General features: G+C 45.5%; 1 protein-coding gene across 1 annotated transcript in view; it reads left to right on the top strand.

Moving 5' to 3' along the window:
* The window catches only part of RXFP2 (relaxin family peptide receptor 2), a 391,242-nt gene that overhangs the window by 312,103 nt on the left and 65,891 nt on the right, over window positions 1-13,248 (top strand). The window contains exon 8 of the mRNA XM_073583177.1: window positions 12,752-12,823. Within this exon, the coding sequence (XP_073439278.1) occupies window positions 12,752-12,823 (72 nt within the window). The remainder of the gene's footprint in view (window positions 1-12,751; window positions 12,824-13,248) is intronic.

The following is a 13,248-nucleotide window of genomic DNA, read 5'->3' on the forward strand; positions in this document are numbered from 1 at the left end:
ATAAATTCAAATAATTTTTGATTATTTGAAGACTATCAGACTGAAAAAGAAGCAATAGCAAGAATTATATTGTATAAATATTTTTATTTGGATCTTCTTTAGAGGAATTCTACAAATCTAACAACTAGATATACATGTATTGCTATTAAGCAACTGAACATGAAGTCTAGTTATAAAGATGCTCGAAACAAAAAAAGATTGCAAACCATGAAAAAAATAAAACATCGTAGGATTATATAGGATTTATGAGGATGCAGTCAGGGATTGGAAAGCAGCAATTCTTATCCAGCTGAGCAGGTAATGCCAAAAATAGATATAGCCTAGTTCAGACCATTTGTGTGAAAGCTGAATCCAAAGCATATCCTGGATGTTCTCACAGGTGTGTCCTGCTTTGTTAAGACGCCTGGCTGCATTGTGATAGCTTTAACAATGAAAAAGAGAGAGAAGCCAGTGCTGCCTAAGGTTAGAACGCAATACATAAAGTGCATATGCACATATTAATTTCTAACTGTACTTTAAAATGAGACATTTAGCAAATAATTGATCAATTTTTTGAGCCACCCCGCCATGTCGAGGCATTCTCATATGGGGCAGTCCTTCTCTACATTTTTAATTTTCGCTGTGCCATTACGGCCTCCTAAATAAATTAAAAGCAAGACTGCATAAAATGCAAAATGTACCTGAAGCATTTCAGAATCACTCCCATGACGCCAGAAAGGGCAAACGCAGATAAAGGCTGACACACATACAGCAGCCCTGCCCTGCCCCAGGCTCTGTTTGATTGTGCACCTGTGTCTGGGCCTGTCTCACCCTTCAGCTGTGGTGCTGGTTAGGCAGTGTGGAGGTTTGACCTGAAATGTCTATGTCCGGACCTGGTCAACCTTTATCTGTGCTTGTCCTTTCTGGCGCCATGGGAGTGATTCAGAAACGCTTCAGGTACAATTTGCATTTAATGTGGTCTTGCTTTTAATACATTTAGGAGGCCGTAATGGCACATCGAATATAAAAAATGTAGAGTAGGACTTATCCATATGAGAATGCCTTGACATGGCGGGGTGGCTCAAAAAATTGATCAATTGTTTGCTAAATGTCTCATTTTGAAATACAGTTAGAAATCAATATGTGCATGCGCACTTTATGTATTGCGTTCTGACCACAAGCAGAGCTGGCTTCTCCCCTTTTTTAGCTTTGACAATGGACCTAAAGTAGTAATCCCTTTAAAATAGAAATCACCAAGATTTTTTCTCAGTAATATTGTGTATTAGGCTGTGATGACACAGTGCTATACAGTATGTCATGAAGTGGCTTGTATCAATGCCTCTTAGCAGATACTGTATATGGCTTGGATGCAGTTTAACCTATCAGAGGTACTCCTTAAAGATCTTGGGTCTCAATGCCAAATCTGTAACAGGGCCCCCATCTAACATGTGCTATTTACAATATTGGTATCTTCTTACATTATAGAGTTCTTTGAACCTCTGAGCCAAGAAGGCCAGGATGTTTTTTCAACCTTAGAACTCCTGGGCATGTTGGTGTCAAGATTCTTTGAGACGCAGCTCTCAAGTATACCATCCACACCTACGTTAACATTTGATCACCCTTCAGGCCCATTCCAAACTGACAAACAGAAGGGAAGCTGCCACATCTTCACCAGGACCAGCTCCTGCGACGTATGCTTCTGTCACCAAATGCTGGTGCTGGTGATAGAAGGGACATTGAAACCAGAAGCTCTGGATGGTGCAGGCTCTGTTAAGCCACTAAGATTAGGGTGGCTGGGACCTGCAGCACCTTCCAGTATGGCAGTATGGTTGTGTGTACTGCCCTGCTGGTGGTTATCAGCTCCCTGCTACAGCATTTGGAGAGCACCAAACCTTACTTAAGCTTTAAACTTACTGCTGGAAGCTGCCACATATTGCCTTGTGCTCCTCTCGTTCACTCCTGTTACTTCAGCCCCAGTATATTGTGTTTGTTTCCTGTTTTTGACCTTAGCTTGGTTTATTGACTACCATTGCGTGTCCAATTTCATACTTTTCCTGCCCTCTTGGTTTTGACTCAGCAGCTCTGGGACCCCTGTTTATGTCCAGATCCTTGTGCAGTGGCTAAAGGGTGAAAGCCAGGGCAGCCCCAGGGATCTGGTAGGCATAGTAATCCTGTCTATGGTAGCCATTATAGAGCTGCCAAGTGACCACTGATAGAACCATATGATAGCAGCCTTTCCAACTTGACCCTGTGTAAGGGTGTGTTGGGGTCAAGTCATGCCCTGCACCCCTTCCTAGTAAAATGGGTACGTTTTACATGTAAGATGTTTTACGATGTAATGATGTATGTGTAATGTGTAGTTATGCATCTTTATGGACTAGTGATAGTTTTAGATTGCTTTTACACTTGCAGTGTTTTTGCAGCCCCAAAAGATTTCTCTGGGGCTGCAAAAACGGCCCACAAAAATACATCGGAGCGCCGTGTGCCATATGGCCGTGAGGGTCGTTTATACGGCCATGAAAAAATAATGAGCTTGCTTGATATTTTTCACGGCTCACGGACATGGCCTCCTTTTATAACAATGGTACCGCAAAAACAACGGTAGCTTGTTTTTGCGGTACGCCCTTTTTTCCCTGCAATTTGTTACAACAGGGGAAAATGGCGATCCGAGAAGGTTTTTTGCGGCCCGTTTTTGTGGGAGACTGCAAAAAACACGGCAATACGGCACGCAAAAAAAACTCGGCAGGTGTAAAAGCAGCCTTAGTGAACTACAGTATAAGTGTAGGATTTAGTGAGTGTAATGGTAATGGGTAGTATAGGGTCTAGTGCAGTGGGGGGCACTGTAGATTAGGAGATTAGGTAAAGCTATGATAAGAACTGGTTAAGGAAATAGGGGATTTCCAAGTTAGGAGGGGGCCAGAGTAGTGATAGTTGAGACATTTCCTGGTTTTATTCATAGAGAGTTGGGTGGAGAACAGTAAGGTTACTTTCACACATCAGGTTTTCGGCGTCAGGCGCGATCCGGCGTCGTGCCGGAACGCCGGATCCGGCAAATGTTTTGTAAAACCTGATGTGCCGGATCCGGTTTTCTGCCGGATCCGTCTTGTTCTTGACAGACAAAACCGGATCCGTCTCATCCGGTTCATCCGTTTTTCTATCCGTTTTTCGACGGATTACGCCGGATCCGGTTTTTAAAATTGACCCTTGTGGCCTTCCGAACGGGATTGGCTACTGGAAAACTATATATAGCGTGTTCCTACAGCCCTTCTTTGACAGGTTGTAGAGGAGAAAGTGCAGGTTGGAGAGAAGAGCAAGTTACTGGCGAAGATGGATGTTGTGATTGGAAATATTTTGAAGAATTTGGCGGATTTTATAGCGGAGGCGAATCGTTTGAGGGTGATTGTTCTGGAGAAGGAGAGAGCGAGACAGCAGCGCATCAGGCATCGTAGACGACGTTTGTGGATCCACCCCATCACAGCCAAGAGAATGACGCGTGGGGTCTATTCTACACTCTGCATGGACCTTCGACGAAACCCGGATAAATTTTTTGGATATGTTCGGATGAAAATGGAGAATTTTGATTACTTGGTGGAGCGCATTGCACACCTCATAAGAAAAGCGGACACCTATTGCCGCTTCTCTGTTTCACCCGCAGAGCGTTTGATGGTGACTTTAAGGTAAGCCACATTTATTGGATGTGCTCGCATCAGAGCACACTTTCACTTCAATCTTGTTGGTGGTAGTTTGTATCTCCAAGTGTTATAGCTGAGTTTTGGTATGTAATGCTGTGATTTAAAACTAATTGATTGTTTTTTAATTCCCCACAGATTTCTTGCAACTGGAGAATCCCTTTCGTCACTGCATTTCCAGTACAGACTCGGGATTTCCACCATATCTGGAATAGTGAAGTACACATGCCGTGCACTGTGGGACTCCTTAGCTGAAGAGTTTTTACCAGAGCCCACAACAGAGAGGTGGATTGAAATTGCTGACAAGTTTCAACAGATATGTCAGTTTCCCAACTGCTTGGGCGCTGTGGACGGGAAACATATCCGCATTATAAAGCCAGCCGGATCGGGATTGGAATATTTCAATTACAAGAAATATTTTTCAATTGTCCTCATGGCCATCGCTGACGCGGAATACAAGTTTATTGCTGTTGATATTGGGGCCTATGGCTGCTCCAATGACTCTCAAGTTTTCAAACTGTCTGCCATGGGGCGTAAACTGTATGGAAACACCTTCCAGTTCCCACCACCTAGACCGCTGCCGCAAACATCTGGTCCACCTATGCCATTTGTCTGTGTAGGGGATGAAGCCTTCCAGCTGTCAGAACACCTTTTGAAACCGTACTCTAGCAGAGGATTGACAAGACCAAAACGCATTTTTAATTACCGCCTCACAAGAGCAAGAAGAATGGTTGAATGTACCTTTGGTATTCTGACAGCCAAATGGCGGGTCCTATTGACTGCGATCAACCTCAAGACAGAAACTGTTGACGAGGTGATCAAAGCTTGTGTGGTACTCCACAATTTTGTTATCTGCAAGGAACCCATTTCCATTGAGGACACCTCTGAAGAAACCACCTTGCAAGATTACCATGACATTACCACTAGAAGTTCTGTGATGGTTTCAGTAATGAGGGACAATTTTGCACTATACTTTATGTCACCTCAAGGCAGAGTACACTGGCAGGATGACAGAGTGTGAAAGATTTGTGCCCTAACCAAACTTGTGTACCTTCTGTACCAACAGTATATACCTTTGCCAACCAAAGTTGGCTATCTCTATTTTTAGCTTTAGGCCACAGGTGTGTACCTGGTTGTGTTTTATGCAAAGTATTTCACCTTTAAACAAAAGTTGTGTACATTGTTAGGAAATCACCAACAATAAACACAACTTTTTAGGTGAAATACTTTGCTTCAAACACAACCAGGAACACAACTGTGGGAAAAAGCTAAAATTTACCCACAGTTATATACCTGGTTTTGAATACCTTTTTACCTTTTAAATACCCTGTATTTAACCTTTTTTTTAAACATATTTCGCCGCAGAAAGAAATGACAGACAACCAGTGTAAACAATAATTTAACTTTTATTTAAAATATTTTTTTTTTGTAAACTGTTTTTAAAGTTAAAAAAAACTTTTTTAATAAAGGTTTGAAACCAACAGGGCATTTTTATTACAAAACACATCATAAATCTGTGTAGTGTGGGGTGGAAATACTGCTGGAGGGGCTGCGGGACACTTCGACAATGGGAGTGTGGAGAGAGGACTGGGATCGTGGTGGGGAAGGAACAGTTAGAGGTGATGGTGTGGAAAAAGCTACAGAATGGGTGGACATGTGGGAGGCAGAAGAGGTGGTGGGCGGTGGAGTGGAGGGTTGGGCAGGGACTGTAGGAGCAGATGATGTTGATGGAAAGTTGTATGGGGAAGGAGTTTGGTATGGGGAAGGAGTTTGGTACGGGGCAGGTTGCTGGAAGTGGGGAGATGTCTGGTACTGGGGAGGTTGCTGGTACTGGGCAGGTTTCTGGTATGTAATAGGAGGGGGAGGATGGAAAGTGGCTGGAGGGGGTGCAGATGTAATAGGAGGGGGAGGATGGAAAGTGGCTGGAGGGGGTGCAGGTGGAGGAACTACAGTGGTGGGAGGTGGAGGTTGGGAGGTAACCTGCTGTAGAGCACCGTGGCACGAATGCATTACATGCATCTGCTGGGTAGGAGATAGTGTTGCCATGCGCTCCACAACAGACCTGAAAAAGGTGTGGTTTGGCGAAGATCTTGCTTCTGAATGCATGGTTTGCAGAAGTGTCTTCACCTCCAGAATGCTGGAGTTGATCTGCTGAAAGCCTGTGGAGATTTGCTCTGACAAGACTTTTAGACAGTTCTGGAAATATGCATTCAGATGCAAGAACTCTGGCGCATAACTCTTTTCCTGACCCCTCTGCCGCTGCCGCCCAGTACCCGAAGGTGTACTAGAGGTGACAGGGGCAGAAGGGTGGGGTAAAGGGAAAGCGATGTCCTCACCAGCAGCTTCATGTAATGTAGGAGGCCACGATGCTCCTGTGCTGGTGGATGGGACAGATGGGTCGAATGTGTGGGAAGGCTGGGAAGGTGCAGATGTACCGGGGCGGTCGAAGTGTCCCTCGGTGCCGGTCTCCTCAGGGATCGCCTCAGAAGGGTCCAATCGTGCAGGCTCCCGAGTGCTGCTCACCGTGCTGTGGAATAAAGAGAAAAAAAAACAATTAAAATAGTGACATGGTATGGCCCTGGCTGAAAAAAAAAAGTTACATCTAAACATTTTTTTTGTCACATGTGGTGTGTAATATTTACCTTCTGGTGAGCATTGTCTCCCGGAGGAACGACAGGGCTCGTGCGTACTTGTACTTGCTCCTGTGTCCTCCAGATCCACTCGGGGCCCGCATCTCTTTATTGAACTCCTTCTTGAAACGATCCCTCACAGACCGCCACCGCTTCACAATTCTCTCCCCTGAAACGAGAAAGGACAAAGTGGTTAGTATACAACATCAGTGTTTCCCAAACTCCAGTCCTCATGGTCCCCAGGGGTCATGTTTTCAGGATTTCCAAAGTAAATAGAAATCCTGAACACATGATCCGTGGGGACCACGAGGACTGGAGTTCGGGAAACACTGGTTTAAATCAAGCAACCGGTACTGTATATACTTACGCTCTTTAATCTGGGCCCGAGCTTCGAGGTCCTCCCAGCGGTCCACAAGGAGCGAACAGATTTCCTCCCAGAGTCGTCGGGTAACGATAAGGTCAGCGTGGCGGCGGTCAGCCATATTCCAGAGCGGCTCCCTTTCTCTGACGAGATCGATGAGGTGGTCCACATCAATCCCTCCATCCTCACCGTCAGAGTCGGGAGCACGCTGTGAAGGCTGTTAAAGAAAAAGACAAAAATAACATAATTAGCCTCCACAAAAGAAATGAAATAAAAAGTGCAAAAAAAACAAAGCAAAAATATTTATACTTACACGCTGGTGACCGCCGCGTTGCTGTCGCCGACGACCTCGGGAGGCACTGCGAGGACCTCTTGGCCGAGCACCAGATTGTGAAGACTAGAGAAGAAAACAAAAAATGTTATGTCTTTGGATGTAGGCATTTGTTTGCTGTGTGTGGTCTGCAGAACATTGTTTTCTATGTGTTGTGTGTAGTGTGATGTTGTGTTTCTGCGTTTGATGCAAAAAACTTACCAATTGTGAGCCCACTCCAAGTGTCTGTCCACCCCTTCCTTCTTCTTCTGGGAGCTCCTCTTCATCTTGTGATTCCTGTTTTGAAATAAAAGGCAATGAATAGACATATATTACAGAGATGATGGATTTTGGAAATAAAAACTTACCGTCAAACGCTGACGATGCGAGGGAGGGCTCCCAGAAGAAGATGTGCTGTCTTCCTCATGGCCAGACTCCATGGCTGTGGGTGGTGTTCCTGCTGCTGCTGCCATTGCTGCTGCTGCTGCATCTATTGGGCGGCTGTTGAATAAAGAGAAACAAAGGGCCAATGAATATCTTGATATTCCATAGCCCTAGTTTGGAGGAATGGGGGATTTGATAATTACCGTCTCTCATCTGCTGCTGGACTCCCCTCCCGTTGTTCAGCATGCTGCTCCATTTCGGGTGGTGCTGATGGTGCTGCTGCAGATGTCTGCTGCCTTCTCCTGCTCCTGGTTCTTGGCTTGGGTGTCATGTTGGGTGTGGCTGAGGGTCCCACTGTCTTGCTTTTATATATGTCTTGTGGGCAGAGCTACTGAGCATGCTCAGACCAAAAAAACCGGATCCGGCTGTCGCCGGATCAGGCGAATTGCGGCGCTCATAGGCTTTCATTGTATGAAAAACCCGGACAAGCCGGATCCGGCGTGTCCGGCTTTTTCGCCGGAGACAAAAAACGTTACAGTAGCCGTTTTTTCCAGACGCCGGATCGCGTCACATTGCCGGATCCGGCGAAAATCGGATGAAACGTATGGCCATCCGGCTCGATCCGGCTCTAATGCAAGTCAATGGTGGTTGAAACCGGATCCGGCATTGCATTTCGCCGGATCCGGTTTTTGTCAAAAGCGCCGGATTGCGCCTGACGGCGAAAACCTGATGTGTGAAAGAGGCCTAAGGTTGTTTCAGGACCAAGTTTAAGAAAAAGAGTCCAACAGATCAGGGCCTCAGTGCTGGAAGTCACATGAGTACGAGGGAACAGGAGCAGCATGAAAGCGGCAGTGACTAGGTTCAGTGGGAAATCCTGGAACGTCCGAGACCTACGATCTGGAAAAGGTTTGGAAGAGCCATCCTTTATTTTGCCCTCGGGGCGGAAAACGTGCGGGGACCCCCAGACAAGAACTAGTCTGGCTAGTCGGGAAGCTGCAGTACTGGATGGTACGCTACTGTAAAAAAGATTGCCAGGAGAGCAAGGGACAGCACAGCGGAAAGAATCTATGATCAATGAGGATTACTGTGCAATGCCTGTGACTGACCCGGACGTGCTGAGTAAAGTTCTTTTGTTAAAAATGGACTTGAACTCTGTCAATCAGTGTGTGATGATATCTGAAATCGAGACCGTGCAACCTGAGGAGAAATTCAACCTAAAAGTGAGTGACTTGCATTGCAAACAAATCACACAACAAATGGGACATTATGTTTTCTTTGCGGGGTGCAATCGTGTGCCAGGACAGCAGCCCCTCGCCATTCCACAGTGCTATCTCTTCAGACCATACCCAGGCCCAGGCTTGCCAGACCTATCAGATTGCAGTTATTTACCAGGCCACAGGGATCTTTCTTACCCCCTAACAGAATCCAACTGCTTTCTCATAGCTGTTTGATCACATTACATTACCCCTTCACAGATTCTCCTAGAGGGCTTTTTCCCATAACCCCAGCAGAGTCTTCAGAGCTAATGTCATGCTCACACCCTGACTGGTGGGCGCGAGCCAGGGGGTTGTGGCCCCACTGTGCCACAAACCATACTACCCTGGAAGGGGTGTGTCTAAGACAGCTGTCTTGGTTTTCACTGGAGCCTCTGATGGTCAGGCTTGTGCGGCAGACAGCTGCCAGGTGCCACTCCAGGGTGGTGTCTGGCTGTGGCTGCTGATCCCACTTGGGAAGACAGTACGGGCGACAGGCATGGGTAGCAGACAGACAGGAGAGCACGGCGGGCATGGCAGGCACGGCCGAGACACTGGTAGACAGGCACAGCTGAGATACTGGCAGGCGGGCACGGCTGAAACACAGGGCAGGCAGGCACGGCTGAGACACTGGCAGGCAGGCACAGCGGAGACACAGGGCAGGCAGGCACGGCTGAGATGCAGGGCAGGCAGGCACGGCTGAGATGCAGGGCAGGCAGGCACGGCTGACACACAGGGCAGGCAGACACGGCTGAGACACAGGGCAGGCAGGCACGGCTGAGACACAGGGCAGGCAGGCACAGGGACACAGAGTGGTGTGTGGAATGGGTAGGGTCCTGTTCACACAGAAAGTGCAGGTACTGGTACTGACAGGAAGGGATGGTGTATGGAGGAACAGGTAGAGACCTGTTCACCCAGCAAGTGCAGGTACTGGTACTGATAGAAAGGAATGGTGAAAGAAGGAACAGGTTGAGGCCTGATCACACAGCAGGTAGAACCGCAGGAGTGCGGAGCACAGGCAGAGCCACAAGAGTGCAGAGCACAGGTAGTCACAAGAGTACGGAGCAGGCAGAGCCGCAAGAGTGTGGAGCATAGGCAGAGAGGGAACACAAGGATAGACACTGCAGGGAAAATAGCCACAGACGAGGAGACCAAGAGACAGAGGTAGGACAGAGTTCAGATAAGGTAATGACACGAGACAAGGTACAAGGACAAAGACACAGGGACCAGGATATTATGCCTCCTGGAGGGCAGCAAGGACAAATACAAGACAAGATCAAGAGCAATAGCACAGAGACCAGGATATTCTGCCTCCTGGAGGGCGGACAGACAGGTACAAGGCAAAGCTAGAAGTGAAGCCTCCAAAGAAGACGAAACACAGGACAGGACCTGGCAGCTCAGTAGCAAGGCACTAAGGCTAGGTTCACATTTGAATCCACTATTAAAATGGGTTATAACACGGAGGGCCGTGAAGCCAAGCATAAACACCATGTAGAGAAAAAAGGTCCTCCAAAAACACTTAATAAAAAGGTATAAATTTTATTACTAGCTGAAGAGCCCGGCGCTGCCCGGGCATAGTAACTAACTGTGGTTAGTTATAGCAAATTATAATTATCCTCCATCCCATAGTCCCGTCCCCATATACCCATCATACATATCCTCCATCCCATAGGCCCGTGCCCATATACCCATCATACATATCCACGATCCCATAGGCCCATGCCCATATACCCATCATACATATTCGCCATCCCATAGTTGAGTGCCCATATACCTATCACACATCCTTCATCTCATAGTCCCATGGCCATACACCCATCATACATATCCTCCATCACATAGTCACGTACACATATACCCATCATACATATCCTCCATCCCATAGGCCCGTGCCCATATACCCATCATACATATCCTCCATCCCATAGGCCCGTGCCCATATACCCATCATACATATCCACGATCCCATAGGCCCATGCCCATATACCCATCATACATATCCGCCATCCCATAGTCCCGTGCCCATATACCCGTCATACTTATCCTCCATCCCATAGTCCAGTGCCCATATACCCATCACACATCCTCCATCCCATAGTCAACCATTATGACATCATAATGAGCGGCGGGGCTTGCAACCTATGATGACATCAGCGTCGCCATGGCAACAATTATGACATCATAATGAGGGGCGGGGCTTGATACACACACACTTTCCCCATTATGTAGATAGGGGCAAAATTGTTTGGTGAATTGGAACGCGCGGGGTTAAAATTTTGCCTCACAAAATAGCCTAGGACACTCTCGGGGTCCAGACGTGTGACTGTGCGAAATTTTGTGGCTGTAGCTGCGACGGTGCGGATGCCAATCCCGGACATACACACATACATACATACATACACACACTTGAGCTTTATATATTAGATTACACAGAATTTTTAAAAAAGGAAATGGTAGACCATAATGAAACTGGACAATAGCTTGACGCTGGATGCAAACACAGCATCCTAAGAGCAATAGTGCTGACACCTGGGCAGATGAGTATTGCTGATACTCATCCCAAACTTTTTTCCACGCTCCTGATCTCACCTCAGGTCAGGAGCAGCCTCACTGACTACCGCTGACGTCACAGAGGTTGCGCTGACTCCCCGACCCGCAGTGAACTGACAGCGTGGGAAAAAGTTCAGAAACTTTCCCATACTTACTAGTTCATCCCCGGTCAGCCAGGGCACCTGCGCAGACTTGATTTCATTCATTCTGAAGTGGTTTACAGCAGGGCCGTTAGCATTAGCATCGGTCTCTGTTGTAAACTAGTTAACCCCTTGTGATGGATTGCAGAGGGGGACCTGACTGAACGGTAGAGAGGTATGGACATTGTTGATTTTTTATCTTTTGGGTTTTTTTACAGGACAAGGGATTCTGTTGGATTAGCCAAATAATAAATTTGGTCAAAACGTTGTGTGATTATTTCATTAAAAGACTTTTTAATTAATGTGTGCCTTTTTTAACCCTTTACTACTATAGGATTAATAATGTATATGTTTCTTATTAGCACCGTCTCCATTATTAACCCGGCTTAATGTCACCTTTCAATAGCAAGGTGACATTAACCAATTATTATTAACCCATTAGCCACCGCTAAAGGCAATAGCAATAGAGCGGCTAAGTGCCAGAAAAGGCGCATCTTATAGATGCGCCTTTTCTGAGGTGGCTGGTGGCAGATTTCTTTTAGCCAGGGGGTACAAAAGCAATGGTCCCTCTCTAGGCTATTAATATCTGCGGAGAAATTACTGTGTGAGCCCACGCAATTTTTTTTTCAATGAATTTACCCATTAATTTAACGCCTACATGTCCAAATTTTACATACATACCCTAATATAATTTTTAGTCAAAGACATATAAAAAAAACTACTACTGTATGTAAACCATGTGTCATTTCATGTCTGGTTTTGTAATGATTTTACAGAAGCCGGCAATTGATTTAGCAGATATTATGCTATGTAGAACTCTATGAAATATAATTCTACATATTTATAAATGTATATAAATCTGTATATATAAATCTTTATATATATTTATATATATATTTGCGTTTGGCACAGGTCACCGCACCGTCAAAAGGACGCATGCAGCGGCAAAAGCATACCTGTGTATGGCCTGCGTACCCAATGCTAAAGATAGGGTACGCAGGCCGCATGCAGTGGCATGCGCCCATAGGCGGAGCTGACCGGAGGAGGCGTGACAGGGGACGGAGCTTCATGGCAAGCGTCCGCTGCGCCTCCAAGTGCTATTGTGAAACCAGCCTAATGTGTACATAATGTGGACCTAAAGCAAACTGTTATAATTTGCAATCCGTAAAATTTCACCAATGAGCGAAAAAAAAGGAACAAAATAATGTAAAGCCCAACGCTTTGAGAAACAGAGATTTTTTTTAAGAGTATTCCGTTCTAGAAATCATCAAAGCCCACAATGACTATTCTTGAGAAATACAGTATATAGCTCTTATGTAGGTTAGGTTACAGCTTTATAATCCAAACTATTACTGTATATTCTGTAAAAAAAAGTTTACATTTTTTGTTGTTGAAGGAAGTTATCTATGCATTAACCAGTATTTTCTCGTGTTCTCCTTACATACATATCTGCAGGATTCTGGATGAAAATTCCATTGTACAGATCAGGTCGGAATTATTTATTGGGCTGCATTCGCTGTTTTTTTTGTAAGTATTATGTCTTTTATTATTGGGGAAAGCAACCCACCCAGGCTCTTCTGCAACATGGGTCACCTAGTTGCAAGTCATTGTAAAATTGACTTTAGTATTTGACTCTGAGAAAAAAATATATGACAATGTCGTATTATTGTCAGTGGCTTCTTGTTAACATGTCACTATGATTACATTGATTAGTGCAATAGTCCTACATATGGTGTTTTATGCTTCTTATTAAAGATGACAAAAATCTAAGATTACTAAGAGCTCAGATTGAGCAAATAGTCACAAAAAATTAAATACATTTTGACACGTACCAAATTTTTATTCTGCCTCATCTTCTATTAACACACAAATGGTCATGATATCTCAGTAGTATATGGAGGGATAAGTACATCCAAAATATCTCTTGGCAAACTTTTGTGACTCCTACATGA

This window comes from Dendrobates tinctorius, unplaced genomic scaffold (assembly GCF_039654945.1).
Source record: "Dendrobates tinctorius isolate UK_male_01 unplaced genomic scaffold, ASM3965494v1 ptg000075l, whole genome shotgun sequence".
NCBI classification, from domain to species: Eukaryota; Metazoa; Chordata; class Amphibia; order Anura; family Dendrobatidae; genus Dendrobates; species Dendrobates tinctorius.